This window comes from Oryza glaberrima, chromosome 5 (genome assembly GCF_000147395.1).
Source record: "Oryza glaberrima chromosome 5, OglaRS2, whole genome shotgun sequence".
Taxonomy (NCBI): domain Eukaryota; kingdom Viridiplantae; phylum Streptophyta; class Magnoliopsida; order Poales; family Poaceae; genus Oryza; species Oryza glaberrima.
The window spans coordinates 1,431,861-1,456,409 of NC_068330.1; the positions used below are offsets into that span (position 1 = coordinate 1,431,861).

General features: G+C 42.7%; 1 protein-coding gene across 2 annotated transcripts; it reads right to left on the reverse strand.

The window, feature by feature from the left end:
- Positions 1 to 5,841: 5,841 nt before the first annotated feature.
- Positions 5,842 to 9,432, reverse strand: LOC127773780 (metal tolerance protein 1). Of its 2 annotated transcripts, none has more exons than XM_052299956.1 (2): positions 9,280 to 9,432; positions 5,842 to 7,521 (listed from the first exon to the last, which is right to left on the reverse strand). In XM_052299956.1, the coding sequence occupies exon 2, from the start codon at positions 7,519 to 7,521 to the stop codon at positions 6,265 to 6,267; it is 1,257 nt and encodes a 418-aa protein (XP_052155916.1). In that variant the 5' UTR covers positions 9,280 to 9,432; the 3' UTR covers positions 5,842 to 6,264. The 2 variants fall into 2 exon arrangements, with proteins under 2 accessions (XP_052155916.1, XP_052155917.1); XM_052299957.1 differs by lacking the exon at positions 9,280 to 9,432 and adding an exon at positions 8,403 to 9,031.
- Between the last annotated feature and the right edge of the window lie 15,117 nt (positions 9,433 to 24,549).

The window sequence follows — 24,549 nt, forward strand, 5'->3', positions numbered from 1 at the left end:
CCAGAGTCCTTCCATTGATGTTCCCAACTCACATCTCTCGTTCTCCAAATACATGCTTACCAAACTGCTATATGGTTTGTTTTTTTTCTTTTTTAAAGAAAAGTTTTATATGAAAATTGTTTCAAAATCATGTTAATTTATTTTTTTTAAAAAAAGTTAATACTTAATTAATCATGCTTTAATGAATCATTCCATTTTACGTGCGTGAGAAATTAGCACCCAACATCAACCTCTGAACACAGCCTAAAGGCAGTGGTGGTGTGAAAGTGAAGCATGCAAAGTGGGCTGTGGGCGGGCTCTGCGTTTGAAAGGGGGAAGGAAGGTTTTGCATGGAATTTGCAATGGCAGCCGGTGAGACCTTTTCCTGCAATTCTGCTTTGGCCAATTCCTTCCTTCTCACATGCATTGCAAATTTGTTTGCAATTTGCTCGCATTTTTTTTGCAAGTCTGCACGGTTTGAGTTGACAAAAAGGTTACCCTGCATGCGTGGGCCATCCATGTACGCCAGTCAGTGCAGATGCAGGTGTGGACACCGGGAGAAGAAACTTGTGGCACTAGTGTCGGGGGCCTGCACTGTATCGCTTCCATCCATCCATGTCCATGTCGTCTTCAATGCCAATGTCGAGCTCCGGCTGTCAGCGTGTCACAATGTGACGCCTAAGGGTGTGTTTAATTCACATCAAAATTAGAAGTTTAGTTAAAATTGCAACGATGTGACGAAAAATTTGGAAGTTTGTGGGTGTATGAAAGTTTTGATGTGATGGGAAAGTTGGAAGTTTGAAGAAAAAGTTTGAAATTAAACTCGGCCTTAGTTCACGCCAGAATTGAAAGTTTGATTGAAATTGGAAACGATGTGTTTAGTTCATACAACATTTCATACACACACAATTTTTCAAGTGTGTTTAGTTCACATTGAAGTTTGTAAGTTTGGTTGAAATTGGTACGATGTGATAGAAAAGTTGTGTGTGTATGAAAAGTTTGATGTGATAGAAAGTTGGAAGTTTAGAAAAAAAAAACTTTGGAACTAAACAAAGCCATTTTGTGTAGAAAAGTTTGGATGTGATGAAAAAGTTGGAAGTTTGAAGAAAAAGTTGAGAACTGAACCAGGCCGCTGTTCATGCATGCTCGGTGGAACCTCTACATCTTTGATTTTGAGTTTTTGACTGTGTTTAGTTCACATTAAAATTAGAAGTTTGGTTGAAATTAGAACGATGTGATAAAAAAATTAGAAGTTTACGTGTGTAGAAAAGTTTTGATGTGATGAAAAAGTTAAAAGTTTGAAGAATTATTTTGGAACTAAACACGGCCTTTACTCCAGTTTCCATTGCATTAAATGATCTATATGAACGGATGGAATGGCATATGTGGTGTTTTCAATTCACCTACTACATGCTGCAAACGCAAACGCGGACCTCAACGGCATTAGCAATCCGATCCACACAACACAAATCGCTGCACTCATCAGAATCCAACGATCGCATTGCCGGCCCAAACTTTTTTCTTGCCATCGTGAGGTTAGGTTCTTTGTGGTCGAACTATTCTAATCAGGTATAAGCTATAGATTTAACATGGATACTCGTATTTATGGTTAATTTATTTAAGTTGTAGGCAACATACTCGTTGATTGCGAGATGTTTGTAATGACTTCGTCAATCTCAAGATGTACCGATCCAATCTTTCAAGAATGTCCATAGAGATAGGATGTACTTATGTTTACAATGGTGAGTGTATACTTGTATTGTGTTTAAAAAAAATCTATACGCACAGGACTACGGGAGGATAGCATACGGTGTTTCAATTCACCTACTCCTAAGCAGAGCGTAACTTAACTCGTTAGGTTCCTTGTTGTGGAAACAATCCACCCGGTTTCAAGTCCTAGGCTTGGTACGGGTGCTCGCATTTACAGCTAATTATTCTTTCAATAATAGGCAACGTATCCATCGATAGCAAGGCACCCATGGTGATTTCGTTAATCTCAAGATATGCCGGCCTAGTTTGCCGGAAATCTATACGCATAGGACAACGGGAGGATAGCATACGGTGTTTCAATTCACCTACTCCTAAGCAAAGTGAGTGTAACTTAGCTCGTTAGGTTCCCTGTTGTGGAAACAACCCACCTGGGTTCAAGTCCTAGGCTTGGTATGGGTGCTCGCATTTACAGCTAATTATTCTTTCAATGATAGACAACATATCCATCGATAGCAAGACATCCATGGTGATTTCGTTAATCTCAATATATGCCGGCCTAGTCTGTCGGAGATGCTCATAGGGGTAGGGTAACACCCTTCAACTACTAAAACCATACCAAACAACTCCTCTATTATTTTAAGGGAGGTTTTTAAGAACATAGCGTCCACATGACACTTTGACCTGATCTTCATCGTAGCTATAACACATGGCTGAGACATCGATGGACTTCACTAGAGCGTGCAGCCACTTCGTTGACGCTACAACTATGTCGATAGCAGCAGCATGGTGAAGCTGGCCAACCTCAGAGCCCAACTCGATGAGATCTACCATAGCAACCTTGTCTTTGGTGACCTCTATGGTCATACCTTAGCTACCACATCTTCCCCTTCTAGCTAGCTTAGCTAGCTAATACCGCTAGATTTACTTTTTTTAGATAATAAAAACTTTATTGCACCCACCCCGATACATCCCGGTAGAAACGCCTAAGAACAATCTCGGTCTCTGCATTAGTTTTTATCAAAATAAAATAGCATGAGTGTTATGACTATATCGTCACCCATGCTATTAGCTAAAACATTCATTGATCACCCCGCTCCAAGCCTCCAAATGTCAACAGACTACTGTAACCAAATCCTGTGTATGTAGCAACGACAACCCAATCCCATGTATCTAGTTTCTGAAAGATAACCTAGATCTGGTTTTTGAATAGATAACTTGTAAAGGAAAACTAATTGTTTTCCTTTTTAAACTCGTAATATGCCTGTACTTAACAACGGGCCAGACCCATAGATTGGCTAGCAATGTGGATTGAGAATAAAGCACGAGTTAAACCCATATAATTGAAGATTAGTTTGGTGAGAGATTGATGATAAAGTACTAGATCCTACTATAGTTACGCACACACAAACGAGCGCACAGCCTCTTAAGCACGATAAGGAGTCGGAATGAGGACAGCTACACTTTTAAAGTAGTAGAAAAAAATAGAATTCTTGCTTAACCAGAACAAACAACATGTAACAATCTCTAACAGGACATATGATTTCATTTCTTTTGTAATTCTTGAAAGAGAACCACCATCATATGCACGATAAGGAGTCGGAAGGGGGACGACTATGCTTTAAAGTAAAAGAGCATCTATGCCCCTAGTGGGTTTTGGTTTATTGATGACAAAACGATTAAGGGACTAATGCACTTATTGAGTGTATAAGCAAGTGATTAGTCCGATGAAGAAGCTAGGAAATGGACTTATCGATGGATGAGAATTAAAGAGAAGATATTGAAGATGCGGGTATGAAGTGACTACCTATGGCAAGACGGTGAAGCGCAAGCGATGCTCAGTTGCGATGGACCATGCCGTGGTGAAGGGCAAGCAAGGGCTTGGCGCCGACGAACCGAAACCGGTGGTGAAGGGCGAGTGAAGACTGTGTCGTGATGAATCGTGCGATGCCATTTGAAGCCATGGATTATCTACATTAATCATTTGAGAAATGGAAGATGAAATGTCAAAGATCAAGATGAGATCTTCCCAATGATCAAATGACCTTGACGTTGGTAACCCTCCAAGTGAAGAAACAATATGGTGTGAAGGTTCCTATTGGTATAACTTTGCCTTCCAAATTTGAGTTTAGGATGCCGTCCTATTAAGAGGGATACCACATGCATATAATTGGTTGAATACTAGTGCTCAAAATGCTTCATCTTTGTGTGAGTTGAAAAACCTAAGCCAAAATTTCAATCCCGAGTTATTTCACTTGTCACAACACTTACACCGGGTTTCTTTGCAAGTTTTTCAACATCTCTTGAAGGTTTTGGACCATGTTTTATGTTGGGTTTGATAGCCCACAAAACTAGCTTTCCATAGAGTCCAAGATCTTCGAAATCGGAGTTCGGAGTAAAAAGTTATTGCATTTTTACTTGAGCAACATCAGACTATCCGATTTGAAATCAGACTATCCGATGTATCGGACTATCCGATTTTTCACAGAGCTTCACTCTCTGTCTTGATTTGAAAAAATCCTATCGAGTGAGTTTTTCTAAGTATCGGAGTATCCGATGTCGGATCAGATAGTCCGATGACACAGAGACTCCGAAATTTCATGGAACTTGAGTCTCTGTTTGAGGACGAAATTTTTGCTTCTAAAATATCAGATACTCCGATTTAACATCAGATAGTCCGATGTTTCGGAAAGTCCGAAATTTCATGGAACTTCGTTCTCTGTTTCTTATTGCCTTGGAGGTTTAAAATATCGGACTATCCGATCTTGTATCGGACTCTCCGACGTGGGCTGAAAGATTCCCCTCCAACGGTCACATTTTGGGGGATCTATATAAACCCCCCACCAACCCTTTTCTAGGGTTGCCCAAACTGATTTCATTCCAATCTTGCTTTGGGTTGAGCTTTGTGCTAAGTGCTTTGGATTTTTGAGCTCTCTCCCTCTCTATCTCAAATCCCCCTTGTTCTTTGTGACTTGGATCTTTGTGTGTGGATTTGGAGTTTGGTAGCCTAGTGTGTGTTTCTTTTGATCTTGAGCACTAGGATTTGTCCAAGAGTTGTGTGGTGTTTATTACTCTTGGAGGTTGAGGACTCCTAGACGGCTAGGTGTCGTTCTTGGGCCACCGATCTACGTGTGGTTGGCCAAGAGAAGTTTGTGAAGGCCGGATCTCGCCTCCGCAAGGAAAGAGATACCCTTAGTGGAAGGAGGAGTGCAGTTGTACAACCTCATGAGGATAGGGTTGAAAAAGACCCGGCTCTTTGCGAGCTCCTCAACGGAGACTAGAATCCCCTCAAGGATTTAAACTCCGGGAAATACATCGTCGCGTAAACCTCAGTGATATCCTCTCTCTCTTTACCTTCTTGTTGCATTGCTTTGTGCCATACTAATATTGTTGTTGGTTGAGCTCACCTCCTTACGTGTGGATTGGATCTAGAGCTTTTAGGTTGTTTCTTGTTTGTTTTGTTGTTGTACAGGTCAGATAGTTTGATCTCATTTCAGACAATCCGATCACATAGGACTATCTGACCTGATATCAGACAATCCGACCCTGTTTTGTTTTAGCTTCCACATTTATTTTAAAAATCGTCTATTCACCCCTCTAGGCAACATCAAGGTCCTTTCATAAAGTAGTAAAAACCACCATCCTATGCACGATAAGGAGTCAAAAGGAGGACGACTATGTTTTTTAAAGTAGTAAAAAGCCATCCTACGTACGATAAAGAGTCGAAAGGAAGACGACTACGTTTTTAAAGTAGTAGGAAGAAAAACAGCATTCCTGCTTAACCAGGACGAACAATGCATAGAAAGAAAAACAACATTCCTGCTTAACGAGAACGAACAACACATAACAACCTTTAACAGGACATATAATTTCATTTCTTTTGTGATTTCTTGAAAAAACCAACCACCAAACATTTGTGTGGAGTTCCATATGCCATTTGGATAAATAAACGCTTACCAGATTTATTTGTAATGATCAATTGATTTTCTGTGACTAGTTGAATGATGGTACTCCTAGAGTGAGAAGCAAACGAGCATATGTTAAGCTCACATAAGAGTTGTGAAAAATAAAACCCACTCCAGCAAACGCACACGAATTATTTAGTACAAGTAGTAGGTTTGCAATGTAAGAAACAAAAAAGCTCGAAGCAGATCATTATAAAGCCAAACGAAACTTCGTTATTATTTCCCATGCCAGTGCAGATTTACATAAAAACTAGTACGGCTGGGCGCTAGACTACAGACGCAGAAGGCAGGTTGATGTACTCACAGGTGCCTGAAAACTTGTCTGAAAACTGCACCCATGTGAATACAACCGACTACGAAACTGATTAACATCAACTCACCTAATTGACTAAGATAGTACTAATAACACGTACTTATAGTAATAAACAGCATCAGAAGCTAACATTCAGATGAACCTGCATTGTTGGACTCTGCTGATCTGATTTGCACTGCAGAGCTAACAGTAACTGCATAAAACCAGTGAAACAGGTTCCTGATAAGTTGGTCCCATGAGATGAGATGAAGATGATCCGTTCTATCATCAACACTACCTACCTGTCTCAAGCGGTCAAGCCTACTCGCGCTCAATCTGAATGGTCACATGGCTGATGTTGTACTCAGACTTGATGTACCCAATCACCTTGTCCAGCATTTGATCAGCGTCTGCGTCCTGAGTGATTGTCACATGGCACGCCAGGAGAACCTTCCCCACCGTTATGGCCCAGATGTGCAGCTCATGTACTGCAACCACACCGTCCATGTCGCGGAGGCCATTCTCAAGGCTGGTGGCATCGATCTCGCGGGGCGTGCTCTCCATCAGGACCTCAAGGATGTTGCGCAGCATCTTGATTGTGGTGAAGAGTACGATTACGGAGAAGATGAGGGTGCAGATGAGATCAATAATCTTCCACTCGGGCTTGTACCAGATGATAGCCCCTCCAATCATCACACCGATGCTCTGGATTGAATCCCCAAGCACATGCAGATAAGCACTGTGTACATTGATATTACGACGAGCCTTCTTGGCATCCTTGGCACCAGATTGGGTGCTGTCACAACCAGCATCACTCTTGAGCAATGGTTCCTCAGCATCATGGTGGTGGTGTCCAGTGCCTGGATGGTGATGGAGATTGACGGTAATTGAATTACCATGGCCATCTTCGTGGTGATGTACATGGCCATGCTCTTGATCTTCATGGTGGTGATGGTCATGGTCAGAACCACCATGATCATGGTCATGGGAATGTCCATGCCCATGACCATGTCCGTGTCCATGTCCATGGTCATGACCAAGCAAGACAGCCATTATGATGTTAACAAATAAGCCAAATGCTGAGACAGCAAACATGAGGGAGCCCTGGACCTCACCACTTTCATTAATGAGCCTTACAATAGCTTCATAGACAAGAATACCAGCAAGGAGCCATATGAGCTGAATAGAAACCAGGGCACCAAGAATTTCTATACGGAAAAACCCATATGACTGTTGTGGTGTAGCTTCCCATCCAGCTGCCCAAAGAGAGAACAAAGATATAGCAAAGGCCGCAACATCCGAAAGGAGATGGGCTGCATCAGTCAAGATTGCCAAACTGTTTGCTTTGATACCTCCAACCACTTCGACCGCCATGAATATAATGCAAAGGATCACAGCAATAATGAGCTTCCTCATTGACGCCATTCTCTCCCTTGCATCTTTTGAGCTATTACTGGAATCAGAAAAGTCACAAGCAGCACCTCTGCAAACTTTGTTCCCAGCTGCTACAGAAGTAGATGATGAGATGTCCATTCTCACTTCAGCAATCTGGGGAGGTGCTGAGTTATGGCTGTCCATCTAGGGGGAAAAGAATCATGTCAATACACAAGTACAAAGATGATGCTATATTTACTTCTCATGCTCTAAGAAAACATGTTAACATAAGGTTCCTGGTAGAAATAGTGCGAAAAGCTAGTGATAAGAATCCTTTCTTGTGTCACTGGGGGAGGAAAAAAACTGAACAGCACTTCATAAAGTAAAAGGTGGCATGAACATTCTTAAGATGAATGAATAACGAAGTTAAAACATCAAACATATATAACATAGGCAACACCGTTTACAAGTAAAAAATCTCCGTGCCATGGCAGAGCGTACTTTTATGGTACTTATGCCAGGTAACAATGAGTAGCCTTTTGTTAAGCGGCACATTAAAAAATGTGCATCAGTACCACCTTCCTAACCAGGAGACAACAGTAGCAGGTACAAAAAGGTTGGCCAAAGGATATAATGAATAGAAGTAAATATGTTCGTTTTTAGAAGGTGCCAATGTCCCTTTGCTCAACAAATATAGCAAGTGCATGGTTCTTGCTAGTGCAAATATAATATAAGCATTGCAAATAATGAAACCATTTTCTTAGTCAGGCTAAAGCTTTCAAGATGTATTAAAAAAGCACAACAAAACAGGAAATAAAAAAACCATAAAACTGAATGCAGAAGGAGAGCACTAGAATTGTCGTGCTGGCAGTACAAGAACAGTTAGCTGGCACCTGGCAGTCTTTTCCAACTAAAAGTGACAGTATCACGAAAGGGAAGATTAATTAAGTCGCACTAATCCAACAACAAGAAGGTCCCCCTAAACATAACTAGACATTCAGCACATGATTGCAAACAAACGTCACAAGATTGAAGTAGGTACTTCGTAAATCAAAATACCCTCAAACAGATCAAGTTCTCTCTACCTAACCGAAGGCAACCGGCAATCGCTGGTTACAGCGAAAGCACGAGAGGGGAACACCACCAAGGGAGCAAGCTAATCGGCATTCATTCATGTTTACGATAACCTACATTAGAGTGTATGTCCACAAATCCAAAAGGACAATATAATGAAACTAATGAAGCACTCCAGAGCTATCGTAATGAGATTTTCCAACCAATCCATCCATCCATCGGAAGCTTTTCATTGGACACGAGGACGGACTGGTCAGGGACCAACGCTGATTGATTGATTGATCGATTTATTTCGCCAATTCAATGACGCCGTGCTCGCGGACAAACAGTTTGTGGCTGACGAAAGTTGAAACCTACTCCAGACCAATCGAATCTGTAGTGTTAGGAAGAACCCAAGGAGGAAACGACCAAAAATCGATCCCTATCATCACCCCGTACCACCGCAATTGGAGACAGGGACTCGTGATTCGACCGATTTTGAAAAATTTTTCTCTCCCCCGATCAAATGGACGGAGAAGCGAATCGAAGCGAGACCCCACACCTCCACTCGAACAACCCAATCCCGCAGTAGCAACCCGTAACCTCGAGTCGAACAATCCAATCCCGTGACCCGTAACCGCCGCTCCCCTGATTTCTCCTCCTCCTCCATGAAACAATATTCCATCCTAAACAAAAAAAAAAAAAAAAAAAAAAACTAGCGCTCCAAAATCCGAAACAATAACAGCAACAGGGAATGACCCCAGGGAAACCCGCGGCGAGCGAAGAGCAGATTCGTGGAACGAACGAGAGAGGAGCAGAGGTTGATCTGGTCTCTCGGTGGGGACGACGAATCCATCGTAGGAAGAGGTGGTGGGAAAGGGGATGGGGATGCGGCGATGAGGCGCTAACCTTGGGGATGAGGAGGGCTTCTCTGCCGCCGCCGCCGTTGCCGTCGCCGTGGTCGTCGCCGCCGGCGTCGAGGTGGTGGTGGTGGCGCGTGCGTGCGTTGGAGATGGGGAGGAGAGAACGGGGGAAGGATGCGTTCTCGCGTGGAAGAGGCGAGAGATATGAAGAGGAGGATGAGGTGGCTTTGGCTAGGAGGGGCAGTTTGGTAATTTAATTACGGATTGTCGGGCCCACCGACCAGACAGATGACGTGGAACCCCCACGCGGCCCCCATCCGCTTTCCTTCTCGTCTTTTCTTTGGCACGGACATGAAGGCATATTAAAAAAAAAAAAAAAAAGAGAATAGCTAATATGGTCTCTAAAGTTTCGCTTCTGGGTCATTTTAGTCCTTAATTTTTTATATTGTCTAAATAAGTCCTTTAAATTTATCATGTGGTTTAATATAGTCCTTGGTCCCACCAAAATCGCGTCCAAACAAGTCCTTTAAATTTGTCATGTGGGCTAATATAGTCCTTGGTCCCACCAAAATCGCCACATGGACATGCCATGTCACATTTCTATGCAAAATCTATATAATTTGTCCAATTTACCCTTACACATAGGAAAATAAAAAACAAGAGAAAAAAGTTAAAAAAATATATGGTACATGTAAGAGCAAAAATATACCTCAAAAGGGTGAAAAAAGAAGTATTTTTTTCCTATGGTTATGCCTAATTCACCCTTATATTTATTTTTCTATGATATACGTAAGGGTATATTGGACAATTCATCATAAATTTGCATGAATGATGACATGGCATATCCATATGATGATTTTGGTGGACCCAAGGACTATTCTAGGCCTTATGATAAAGGTTAAGGATTTCTTTGGACCATTTAAAAGGTTAGGGACTAAACTGATCCTATAGAGAAACTTTAGGGACTAAAGTAGCTATTTTCCCTTAAAAAAACAATTTCTAACTACGTACAGTAAGTATATACGAATATACTTCCTCCATTCCATAATACTCCTATAAGACATGATCAAACTTGGTATAGTCTTCAAAACTAATACTTGATCTAAAATTTCTCACTTAAAATTTTTCATATACTATAAGATTTATTATAACAAATTTATAACCATCTTAAAGTAAATTTGAATGTCAATCCAATGATATTAATTTTAACAAATAAAATTTAATTTATATTATAATAATTGTTGATCAAATGTTTTTAAAGTTGAATCTTGGAATGTGTGCACGTCTTTTATTATAGGATAGAGGGAGTAGTTTATGTCTAGGCTATATAGGTCCCGTTCTTTTCTCCAACAAGAGTTGGATGAAGATTAAGATTTTTGTAGCACGCTTTTCAAACTGCTAAACGGAGTGTTTTGTGCAAAAACTTTCTATATGAAAGTTGCTCTAAAATATTGTATTAGTCTATTTTTCAAGTTTGTAATAATTAAAACTCAATCAATCATACATTAATACCATCTCGTTTTGCGTAAAAAACTTAATGAAACATCTTCAGGAGAAAAGGACACCACCATAGCCAAAAATTGATTACTTTTTAAAAATAGGTTTTACTTACAATAAAACACTTCTTTTTTTCGTAAGTTTTTGGGATTAGAATTTTAAACTGTTTTCTTAATAAGTCAATGACTTTCAAGTAAGTTCGGTGGACTTCTTACTCTAATTCACGTAAACATATAAAGTAGTATTAAAACTAGCTTTTGGTTTAGCTTTTGGTTTAATTTTGGTTTAATAGTGTGGACGGTTTGTGGCTTTTATAAAAGAAGAATGATATAAAAGTTGTCTCTTTGTTTCTCTTTTTCAGTTTTGGCCTTTTTTTTTTGCTTAGAAGCTCAAACAAATACTAGAACCTAGTATATAGTTAAATGAGTGGCAGATGAGAAATGGTAGTTTCCTTTTAGAACATTAGTAGTAATATATAGCACCATACGCGAAAAACTTACATGGAATTATGTCGTCAGGCACAGCGAAATACTTACGTGGAATAATTATAGACATGGATGATAAATCTTGTAAGGTATGAGAGCATCATATATAATAAATATTGTCGATAATCAGTTAACCAACAATAGCTTTTGTCTTGATTATATTGGGACATGTCGTGTTAGCCCTCGATAATTGACTATTTTGAACAGGTTCAGATCCCTCGAAGCAATAATAAACATATGTCATGATGATTGTATTTGTATACTAGGAGTATGTAAAAACACTATAAACTAGGGAACTTGGCCTGATTTCACGTGTGTGTTTTTTTTTCTCAAAATGATCAGCTAAACTAAATAGCAGTTGTCTCTTTACTATGAAAATTATGATTATATACTATAGCTTAAATTTAAAATAACATGTTTTTGTAATACAGCCTCCCATGGTCCAACTGTCTCCTCTGGAGACAGAACTACAGAAGCAAGGATAGATCGAATTCAAAGTTTATGGCAAATGGCCAAATGGTTTGATCACGAACTCTCCCTTCACCTTACATTAATTTAAGACAGGGGAAGGATTTGAAAACACAAGTTGTGCTTTAACTATTACTACGACGGTTGAAGTTTATACATATAGTACGTGAGTTGCGAGTATTACACGTATAGTACACGATTACTTGGGATTAGCAGGGAGTACAGTAGGTCATAGTTAGTGGTGCCACATGGAACCATGTATATATAATAAGATTAAAATGGCAGGTATCACGTGTATCACGATGGTGTAGTGCTGTGCTGTGCTGGCATGGCGCTTGATTAGGGGGCCACTGCCCCTATCGTTAACCCCACTGCCCTGGATAGTTGTGTCCATAAGACGACGTGATTTTTTGTCCAAACACTGTACAAGCATACTGATGTGCTGCTCCGTTCCAACAAAAAAAAAAAAAGATAAACCCTACCTACGAATCTGGACACGTATATGTCCAGGTTTGTAACTAGGATTAGGTTTTTTTTGGACGGAGAGGGTAGGTGTTTATATAAACTGGCAAGATCGATGGAGGCGGCGCGTTGGGCGGTCCACCGGCCTAAACCGGATCTGGCCGCCTCTGCCCTGGTGCGGAAGGGGGGAAGGCTGGTGGAAGGAGCTGGATGAGGCGCCGAAGGAGGAGTTGGCCAGCAGTGTTGGGGGAGCCCGACGGGATGACGGAGTTAATTGGAGGGGGTGGTCAAGCCGGTCCTAAGCCGAATTTAGCCGCCTCCATCCTGGTTCTGGAAGAAGAAGGCTGACGAAAGTGGAGTTGGGGGAGTTGAGGAGTTGGAGGTGCAGGTGGCCGGGAGGTTGGCCGGATGGACGCAACAGGTGTCAATTGGTGAAATTGCCGCATTAAGGGGTCGTTCGTTGTTGCAGATCTGCTTGTTGGATAGCCGTGGGACACGAAGATCAGCGGTGTGGTCAGTGACCTGGTTGACGGCAAGGGTTCTTCCCGACTAGCTGATGTTCCCTCCTCCCGTCCCTTGGAGCCCCTTCCCTTCTTAGACTGGTCTGCTCCTAGACTCTAGTCGTGGGGTGCCCATGTTAAGGAGAGAGACGCAGGTCTGGTTGGAAGGTTCTGTTTGGTGAAGATCATGAGGTTGCCCACTCTGTCAGCGCTTTGAAAGTCCTTGCAGCAGTGAGTCGTGTGGTGAACGAAGCTCCCGTGGCATAGCCATCAGGGTTTGAGTTGGGGTGGAGTCGGAGCTGCTTGAGGTGGCAAGCTCAGCAACGATAACCCCCTTCTTTCTCCTTGGAAGCGTCTAAGGTGTTGTGTAGCCTTATGGCGGCTTTGGTTTCGTGGTTGGTAGGGAGCGAGAGCCTAAGCAAAAGCCCTGCTTAGTCTTTGACTATAGCTGATAACGTTGACTCCTATGGGCGCCATCCCCTTCTTGAAGGCGTTATCGCTTTGCTCTCCTTTTCTTCGGGTGAAAACTTTGTTCCAATTCTCGGACGGACGTTGCTTGCATCTCGAATGCTTTCTTCCTCCTTGGAGACTTCATTTAGAAGACCCTACTCTGCGTTATCATTTGTCCCCTAGTCTGAGGTTTGTTCATAAGAAGTCAGAGCTGCTCTTATGAGCTTGGCAACGATGACTTATGTCTCGAACTTCAGTAGTGCTGCTGCTTGTGCCATGTTATGTTCCTCGTGTGGGGCTTTGGCTGGTTTTCCCCAATTAACCGTGCATTTGTGAGGTTTTCGAACCCGGTTTTCCCTTAAAAACTGGGCCAACTCTCTACTTCTTATATGAAAACAGGTACTCCCTGTCCTCTTGTGGACCCCCGTTTCTATAATAGGAATCATTCGTGTAAACAGTACCATTTCCCTGGATCAAGTAGTCTGGTACACACGAGTTCATAGCTGAAATACCAAAAGCACATACACGAGAGTCTAGTGCTAATTATTACATCATAAGCCCGCAGGCATTCTCTTAAATCATCGAACCGAGCGGTCCGGAATACATCCAAAAGCAGAAATAGATGAGGCAGCGGAATTCAGGCAGCGGCATGCCATTGCCACAGGCAACGACCGTAACTAAGACCTACTGAGCGCCATCGTCTTCATCTCCCTCCTGGTAGTAGGCATAGGGATCCTCCGAAGCTTCATCTCCCACTTCTGATTAATTTTATATTTGCAAGGGTGAGTACCAACCGTACTCAGCAAGCCACCACAGCAAGAAATGCACATGATAGGGGTATTCAAAGGATAGCTATGGTTCCTTTGCGCAAAGCCAGTTTTGTAATTCTTTTCGCAAGCCTAAGACCTAGCACAGACTAACCAAATTTTAGTACCAGCGTTCATATTAAACAATGACGGTTCTGTCCACCATCCATTGTGATCCCAAGGATAGCTTCCCGCCATCGAGTCGTTATGGTTTTCTGAGGACGTCCACATTCCCACCTCTCAGGAAGTGGCTCCATCAGCATAAAAATCATCATGCAATATCCCATCCCACACAGGTTAAGAATTTAGAGTCTAGCCAAGTGTAATACATGTCCCGGTGCTCAATAACCGCGAGCACGGCTATTCGAATAGATTTGGTTTACTCACACTGCAGTGGATGTACACTTTACCCGCACTCCACAACTGCCCAACACATGAGCCTCGTCCCAACACATGAGACGCGTCACGGCAAAGCTTTTCGATAACCTCGCATTGGCAGTACCCGCTCCATGAACTTAAATCCTCATGCACTCTAGGTGTCCATGTTTCTAGCAGTGAGAGGAGTTCTGGCGCTCCCGGGAAAGAGAAGTCTCACACACATATTAAATTATAGTTCAAGTTAAGTTCTCTCTCTCACACACTCATGGCAGTCCTACCAATGGCGACACCGATGTAGGGCACGCCTCTCGGCCCTACCTCAACGGCTGTCCCATCGTAGCGCACCTGCCTCACTCAGGGGTGAACCATCTATGCAGGGATACTGCCTCCGCTCGGCTATCTAATCCGCTAGGTCTATACCCATTCGAGAAGTACGGTTGTACGGGGGTCGTTTCATGCTTAACTTCATGGCTCGGTCCTTAATTGACCGGGGACGGTACTAGCCTTTTCCAGATACCACCCAAATCCTCCGTCCGCCCCAGTCGAAAATAGTTGTTTAGTTTTATTTTTTTTCCTTTCACAAATCATGTCATCAATATCATGGCAATGTGGCGCTCATGTCTCCACATGCCGCATCTCAATTACCTTCCCAAAGGTAATTGCCCAAGCATATAGCATTTGATAAATATGAGTATGCATAATTCTAGAATAGCATTTCTAAGCAATTGTCATAATTGACTAGGGACTCATACGTAAACATGGTTACGAAGGAATAAGGGCAAACAATAATCAAGGCATGGCATAATCACAAGTAGGATGTTCATCATTGCATGCAATTTTATTTGTAAACAAAATAATTTCGCAATTGGGATCAACATGTTCAAGGAATAGTGATGACTTGCCTTGCTCAATGTCTTGCGGGTCTTGACCTTCGCTTGGATCCGCAACTCCCTCGGGCTCTATAGTTACATGCGAAAATTGATTTGAATTCGGTTAGAATTCAAATTAAAATCCAAATAAATCCAAATAAAGGTCGAATGCGAAAGTCGATTTCTTTATATTAACTTTATTATTCGCGAACTAAGGCAAACCCAATTTCGATTCAAACTATTTTGCGGGTATAAATATTTTGTTGTCATAAGTTTTTAATTTAATCTAACCGAGCATTATATCCATATAATAGGTTAGACATTTCTATTGCGAGCTGAACATCGGACGGAATCCTAAAATTATCTTATAATATTATACGATTTAATTTAGTCTATGGCTAAATGATTAAATATAATATACGTCTAAAATTCCTAGTGATTAAATCCGAATTTCTATCGTGAATCGATTTCTTATAGAGATTACCCAAATATAATTTATAATAGCCTATAAGAATTCATCTAATTAATTATATCTAAATTACTACCGCGAATTGATCATTTGTAGAGATCATTAAAAACAATCTACAATAATCTATATAATTCACCTAATTGTTTAGTTTTTAAATACATCTATGATTATAGCATTATTTTGCAAATACTATATTTTCGTTAATCCTATACTTAAATTCTAATATTTTTTTTAAGTGTCCTAAATTTCTCCTAATTTTTCCTACTTATTTCCTTCTCTTTTCCCCCTTTTTCTTTTCCTTTTCTTTTCTTTTCTTTTTCTCTTCCTTCTTTTCTTTTCTCCCTCTCTCTTCTCTCTTTTCCTTCCTTCTTCCTCTCTCTTCTCTCTTTTCTTTTCTTCTTCCTCCACCCGGCTCCTCCCTGTCTCTCTCCCTCTCGGCTCCCTCTCTCCCTACCCGAGCGGCGACGGCGGTGGACGCGAAGGGGGAAAGGCGGCTCACCGGCGGCGGCGGTGGCGGCGACGACGGCGACGGCGGCGCAAGGCGGCGACGCACGGCGCGGCGGCTCCGGGGCGACGGCGCGGCGGCTTCGAAGGTGGCGGCGCGGCGGCACGACAACGGCGGCGCGGCGGCGCGACGACGGCGGTGCGTGGAGAAGGGGAAGAGGGAGAGGAGGAGGGAATGGAGTGGGGTGGAGGAGGGGATTGGGCCGGGGTTTTTATAGGGGAGAGGGGAAGAAAGAGAGGGGAAGGAGGGGGAAGGGTGAAACGACGGCGGCGCGGGGCGCGAGGCGGCGGGCTCGCGGCGCGAGGCGACGAGACGGCGCGCGGCGCGGCAGCGGCGATGGGACGCGCGCGGCTCGGGGCGGGATGCGATGGGCGGCGACACGACGGCACGGCGCGACAGCGACGGCGCGGCGCGGGCTTGACGGCGACGGGCGGCGACGCGGCGACGGGACGGCTGCGCGGGGCTCGAGGCGACGCGGCAACGGGACGGCAGCACGCGCGGCACGGGGTGGCGATGTCGGCGCGGGCTCGGGGCGGGATGCGATGGGCGGCGACACGACGGGTGGGCGGCGATGGCGATGGGCAGGTGGTGCGGCGCGGGATGGCGACGGCGAAAGGACGATGGCGCGGCGACGGGACGAGCGCGCGGCGCGGCGACGGGATGGGCGCGTGGCGGCAGGCGGGCGCGCGGCGCGGGGTGCGAGGCGGCGGTACAGGGCTCGAGGCGGCGGCACGCGGCGCGAGGCCGACGGCGACGCGACGGCGATGATGGCGACGGCGGCGCGGCGGGCGAGCGGCGCGCGGGCGAGCGGCGCACAGGCGGGCGGCGCGCGGCGAGCGGCGCGCGCGGCAGGGGAGGGGGCGGGGCTAGGGGGACCGTGTCGAGCACCTGGAGTGCAATGAACAGTGACTTTTCTATTTATCCCGATTTTTGTGTATTTTCCATATAAATTTGATTCAACAATTCCTAATTTTTGCATATATGCATTTTACTCAATATTTGTGTTATCTCAACTAATGAATTCACCGTAGATTAATATTACTCATATTTTATTTTTATTTAATCTATTTGAATTTTTAATTAGGGTTAACTCTTATTCCATCGTATTTTAATTGATCCAAATATGGTCGCGATAATATTTTATTTATTCCTATCCACACCTAATCTTTATTTTAGTTTATATTTATTTTACCAACTTGTTTTTATGGTTTATTCCTAATTAACTATTCTTTACTCACGGTTAGTAAACTTCGAGATTAAATCCAAATAAAATAAGCGAATAGGATCGGCATGATGCAATTAATTTTTAAAGTTTTTGAAAATCCGTATTTTTAGAGTTTAGATTTTTGTCGGTCGAATTTTCAGGGTGTTACACCTCTTTGAGATTTACCTTAAAAAATTATTGATCACAAGTGTGGCAAGTTGTGACAAAAGCCTGTGAGTATGACACATGGAAACATGAGCTATAAAAGTGTGGTATGTCATAAATATAGCAATGAACCAAAGACTTGCTTGATTTAGTCAAAGTGCTTAGCCACAAGTTGTGGCAAGTGTTTCTCTCCTGCTCTTCTTTTCTTTTCTTTTCTTTTCTTTTCGAGATAAAAAACTCAGTTAGTATGTCCCTCTACACCATGCAATACAAATTAAGTTGAAACACATTCAAATGGATATATGGATAAAATTCTTTATTGGATCTTATTTGAGAAACGATAATACTCCCTCCATTTCTAAAAGGAGGGATTCTAGGTTTTTAAGAGATTAAGGATGAAGATAAAAGATCACTATTATGCATGCCTCATGTTGCGTGGTGAGTGAAAAAGTGGTTGTGGATAAGGTGAGAATAAAATTAAATATCAATGATTGATCGGGCACTATATAGTATATATAAAATCCCTTATTGTTGGATAAAATTCTAAAATGTTTCGATCGTTGGGCGTTCGAGAGAATAATTTTTTTAAGGGAAAAAGGGGGGGGGGGGGGGGGGGGAGGAGATATTTCATTGCACACAAAGAAAGGCTACAGCTATTAATTCCAATATGATAGTATTATCTCTGTACATTCCTAGTGTAAATGCGGCACACACGTTGAAGAGGCATATGTTTACACGCAGGTCACCCTAAACGTGTCCAAAAAGTCAGGTCTTAAAAATCATTATATGTAGTAAGATATGGTGGATTTATACTCGGTAAACACGTCTTGATTAATCTAATGACCACTAGTTCTTCTTTTAGCAAGGAGACATGGCAAGGCTAGTGAAAGATGAGAGCCCTGAACTGAAAGGCAGAAGCACTATACGTACGTGTCATATAATTCCTAGTGTAGTAGTTTTTTTATCATTGCTCAATTTTGTTTGCTTCCCCTGAATAATGGATCGAGCTTTTGCTCATCCTGACTTTATACCTCACGAGCACAACAGAGAGTATTACTTTTTGCAGGATGATTATATTTTTGTTTTTATCATACCGACGATTAGGTGCCCAATTATATGCCTAGTACTCCCTCCGTCCCTAAATATAAAAAAATTTGATAGAATGTGACACATCATATCCAGATATATTGTACTAGGATGTGTCACATCCCACTAAAATCCTTTATATTTAGGGACGGAGGGAGTAGGTTTTTTTCTTCGCAAATAGGATTTAATAAATTGTGATTTCTTTATATTGTGTTGGTGCTTATTAGTTTTTGCTTGAATTTTGCTAAATTTTGGTGTGTTCACGTGAACCCTTTGGTGTGTGGTCGCGTTTGAGCGAATTTGTGGAATAATTGGATGTAACTCGTTGAGCAAAGATAGGGTTATATATCACCTTCGTCCCAAAATATAAGCATTTTTATGTATAAATTTAGATAAATAGTGATCCAGATTCATAGCTAAAAATGATTATATTTTAGGATGGAGGGAGTAGGTTTTTTTATTACACTGACAATTACACAATTAGGTAACTCACTATATAATACTTTTTTCATAGCAATTGTATATGTTTTTATTACATAAAAAGCAGGCACAAAACATCACACACGCATACAAACACTCACACATAAGGGTGGCCATTCAGTCTGACCGAAGAACTCGATCTAAATCTTTGGTCTTTTCATAAGTTTAGTGATTTAAAATTAAAGACCAAATTGCATTGCAAAATTTTGTTTAAGACTAAGTAGTTTTGTTTCATTTAGTTTGGGTCGGTCTTCGATTATGACCGAGATATATACCTGAATTTTGATAGGGAAGGGGAGAAAAGAAGCCTATGTGGGCCTAGAAGATTATAATCTGAGATCGATGGACAAGACTATAATTGAAGAAGAATAGGCACTTTGGTGGTGGCAAGTATGACAACCATGGCAGCAAGGCGGTGCTTGAGCTCAAGGAGAGTAGCGGGGCCACACCTTAGCACCGCCTACCTCCATAGCAACCTTGTTGACGAGCTGCGGCCCTTCATCTCCTTTGCCTTTGCCGCCACCATCGAATGCGACCGGAGGTGCGCAGTGGCGTATGCATTGGTTAGATGTGGTCGGTGGTGAAGGAGGGCCTCATTGGTTTGCTATAAGCCTAAGTGACCGCCAGCGAAAATAGACATATCTTCGCTGGCGGCTGGTATAACGCGGCCGCTAGCGAAGATCTATTTTTGCTGGCGGTCGTTGCCCCTTACCCCCTCGTTACAATTTTGCTGGCGGTTTTGGCATTTTTCCGCCAGTGAAAATCATAGACCAACGCCATGAAAAATCATTTTTCTAGTAGTGTGATTATAAGATATTTAAAACGTAATTTCTATTTAGCATTGGCTTTTAAGTCACTATGGACAAATATATGAAAATTTTATTTGTATTTACATTTAGGCCATATAAAATTAGTTTCGCCTATCTAACACTCTAAAATAACTTTATATGAAAGAGTGATCAGTTACAAAGTTATAGATCTCATCGTGATCTACAACTTTTATACATCAGAGATATATTGTAAAGAGTGAAGTGCACAAGCGATCCCTAAACTTGTGTGGGTGTGTCATCTAGGTCCCTAAACTCTTAAAATGCATTTTCGGGTCCTCAAACTTGTTTTGGGGTGTCATATAGGTCCAAACGAGCTCCAACCCCTTCCATACGCTGATGTGGCATGTTACAATAGTTCATATGTGTTAGTTGGACCCACGTGTCAGTCACATAGAAAAAAATATAAGTAGAAAAATATATTTTCTCCTCTCTACCTTAGAATTTCTATCTTTCTTCTGTCTACCTAAGAGGAGAAAATATGGTTTTTAATTTTATTTTTTATATATGCTTGACATGTGGATTCCACTGACATGTAGGCGTCACCGTGGCATTGCCACGTCAGCGAATCGAGTGGGTTAGAACCCATCATGGCAAGTTCAGGGATCTAAAAATGCATTTTAGGAGTTCAGGGATCTAGATGACACCACTGCACAAGTTTAAGGACCGCCTATGTACTTCACTCTATTGTAAATATGGCTATAAAATTTATAACGAATATTTGAACATCTAAATGATATAAAATGAAAAAAATTATCAACTACAAAGTTATAGACTTCGTCGAGATCTATAATTTTCATATAAAGTTTGGCTTTATCTAACTTATATGAAATATTTAAAAACTTTATAACTATCATATGATAAACTATATGGCAATTTTGCATTTAGACCCATCACGTCAAAAAATTGCCCTCTGAAAGGATGTTTTCTAAAAAAGCTCTCCCAGAGTGTGTTAGGGGTGTAGATATGTAATTATTTGAAACAAAAAATTATTTATGTAAATATTTTAATAAATAATAAAAATTAATAATACAAAAACGAATTCTTCTGTCTATTCATAAGAAAAGGCCCAATTTATCCAGGCTATACATTGGGCTTTTGTACTGTGCAAAAACTATCCCATGCATGGGCCACAGCCCACTCTTGCTTTCATATTGGCCCACTTGAGAATTCTCACTCTTTTTCTTATGGAAAAAGTACACCGAAGGTCCCTTAACTTGTCATCGAGTTACAAAATCGTCCCCCTCCGCAAAACCAGATATCGAGCGTCCCTTAACTAATCAAAACCGGTCATAATAGATTCTTCGGTGGTTTTGATCCGATTTTGTCCTACGTGGCGGCTAAGTCAGCGTGAGACCCATGTGGGTCCGATATGTCAGCCTCTTATTCCTTCCCCCTCTCTTGCCCTTTACACGGGTGATGAGCGTGCACGGGACGGAGAGGCTAGGCACGGCGCAGCCGGCGGCCGACGGGAAAGAATTCGGCGGCGGCGCGCTCCACCGCGTGCGCCCCCGTCGCCTACCGCGCTCGCAGCCGCCACTGGCGAGCAAGGCGAAGGTACTGGGGCGGCTGGCGTTCCCGGCGCTCCTGGCGGAGGCGTCAGACTACATTGCTGCGCTGGAGATGCAGGTGAGCGCCATGGCGGCGCTCGCGCAGGCACTCTAGTCCGTGGCACCCGCGCCGCCGCCGTCGTGATCTTCCTCGTCGTCATCATCCAGTTCCAAGGAAGGATTTGGTCTGTGTGTCTGTACATGCCTTTTTTTTTTTTTTTTTTTGCTCGGGCTAGCTTGGCCATTGTTAGTGAATTGATGGTGAAAATAAAAAAGAGTTTAGTTTGGTCAGGATTATTATTAATTTTTTGTTTAGTGGGTAGGTCTGGTGTTGCCGCCGACGCCCTCTCGCGACCAGGCACGGCAGCGATCGGAGGCGACCAGGCTACGACGGCAAATGTAGGGGAACACGCGGAGGCGAACGGGGACTTGCCGAATGGAGCAGTGATTCGTGCCCCGCGCGTCGAGGTCTGCATGCCGGCCGCCGAGGTGGCCCGCTGCAGCAGCGTCTGCAGGCGTCATCGCCACGGACGCCTTCCGCCGCGACCACCAGCGCCACTGCTTCCCGCCACCCCATGTCGCTCTTCTTGTACCGCCTCGACCACTGGGCCTACCCCGACCGCGTCTGCGTCCACCTCCGCGGCGTCGACATCGCCGCTCGCGAGACCCACCCGCCCACCCGGCCATCCGCCTCGCCCACACCGACGCCAACCTCCGCCTTCCGCCGCACGCCCGTTCCCGCCTTGTTGCCGCCTCCCCGGGCCCATCTTTGGCCGCCACGGAGCCCCGCCGGGCTGCCGCCGTGCTTTCCCACTGCGACCGTCGCCGCCGGCCGCAGTTACGGGGCCACCCTCCTTCTCTCCCGCCTCGCCCCGGCGGCCTCCACCCCAGCCGCTGGCCGGCTTGCCCAGAAAAGAGAAGAGAAGAGAAGAGAAGAGAAGAGTGAGAGAGAGAGAAGGAGGAAGGGAGAGAGATGACGTGGCATCCTGACATGTAGGACCCACGTAGGTCCCACGTTGCCTCAGCCGCCACATAGGACAAAACCGGTGTTAAAATCACCGAAGAACCTATTCTGACTGGTTTTGATTAGTTAAGGGACGTCGAATATCTGATTTTGCGGTTGGGGTGATTTTGTAACTCGACGACAAGTTAAGGGACCATTGGTGTACTTTTTCATTTTCTTATCTTAGGACCACAAGAACAAACTCTCTTCATTTAGGTTACGGGAAAAATTTGCAAGAAGTTCGAACGAGTTGAAATTTGCGTAATATCTCAAGCAGAATATATGCTCCGAGATCAGAATGGAGATCAAGTTTGGTTCAATATCCTACCAAAGTACCAATTCGGTAGGCGCCATATTGATTTGCCGAAAGACGGCTCCAATCCAAACGCCAACCAAGTGCAGTCGAAGCCGAATTTTGCCATATAATCATGTAGTACTATGTTGCACACATTGACATTGCATCAAGAATTAAACATTAGAATCCATCGTTTGCTTGTTGGGTTATCCGGCTGCAGCTAAAATTTAAATTTCAAACTTAATTCAAGGATTTTTTTAATCATAATTTATATTCTAGCATTGGCTTTTAAATTATTAAGAACACAGGTACAAAAGTTTTACTTATAAATTATTTTTCATTGCTTTGTTCATTTTTCTATGGCTTATTAGCCTAGAAAAACGACGTGAGGATTGATATGAACATCTTAAGAAAAAAAAATAGAATTGCTAAATTCTTGCGACATAAAATTGTGATTTTTCAACCGGTTAGCGAAAAAGATTATTTGGCACACGCCAGGCGCTCGCGCATGTCTCCACTACCGTACAACGTTAATTGTTTTAAAAAATAACATAGTTACATACAAATTACCAAATTACACTATTATATACTTCATTTGAAAGTTTTTGAATAAATTTTCTATCAACTAGGTAGTTAAAAGAAAAATCTAAATCTCGAGAGTCAAGACCTGCAGGACACTTGCGCGTAATGTTGTGGGAGCATCTGATACGGTCTCGCTGTCGCGTAGGAATCATGACACGAAGTGAAAGAGTTCCGTCTCTACCTCTATCTCTGACAAAATCTGTGGACAAAAATCAAAGGAGACTCCTACAGTTTTTGAATTCCTATAACAAAAAGATGAGGATTCAAAACTAATATGATTTAAATTAGGTGTTTTGACATAGAAAAAGAACATACTGGTTTCATTGCCAGAACCGGTTAAAAAAAAAGAGAACGCATATGGTGTACTACCTCCGTCCGAAAATACTCGTCGCTTTAAGTTTTTTTAAAAACTTTTAATCATTCGTCTTACCAAATATGGAGTATATCTTGACAGCAACATTTTCCTTTGTGAAAAAGAAGGCAAAGTAACAGCCCAACTCACTTGCATATTTGGCCAAGCCGGCCAATTGCTACTGTCAATAGCTGATTAGTGACCATAATTAGTTAATCTCAAATGTATTAGAGTAACAACAGAAGGGAGAAAAGCTGGCGCACATGCTCTGATTACTATAGTGGAGTACAGTACTGCTGATCACTGGATTGCACCGGTCAAGCCAAGCAGACAGTCCTACAGAATGAACCTGCCCGTGAAAATGTACCAGGTTCACTCTGATCAGTGATCTTTGCAGCACAGCTTGGCTATACGGAAAGAGAGAAAGTGTGCGAGATCCATTTTAGTACTACTTCTGCATCAACGCATGTGCTCAGCTCAGCTCATACATCATCATCAGAGGCAGAGAAGATCCATTTCACCACTTGAGAAAACAGAATCATCAGAAGCACTTTCATACCCTACATCACCAAAATGTTTACACTCTTTTTTCACTTCAAATGTCAGGGAAAAGAGCAAAGACTCTGATCGTAAAAGGCAGTTAAAACTTAAAACAAAAGCTTCAAAATAGATTACGATGAAAAAAAACCTCTTAGATCAAGTTTTAAAAAATAAATTTTGGCTATGCACGACCAATCGACAAGGAAACAACGAAAGCTGAAATGTATCATCTCTCTTTGAGGGTTAGAAGCTAGAGCAACACAATGTGGTATATGTTCTAAAAAAACACACACACACACACACACAATGTGGTATAGTACTAGTATTACTTTAGGAGGTTTCA

Excerpts from the sequence above, each read along its gene's own strand:
- LOC127773780 (XM_052299956.1), bottom strand. The coding sequence starts at position 7,521 with ATGGACAGCCATAACTCAGCACCTCCCCAGATTGCTGAAGTGAGAATG.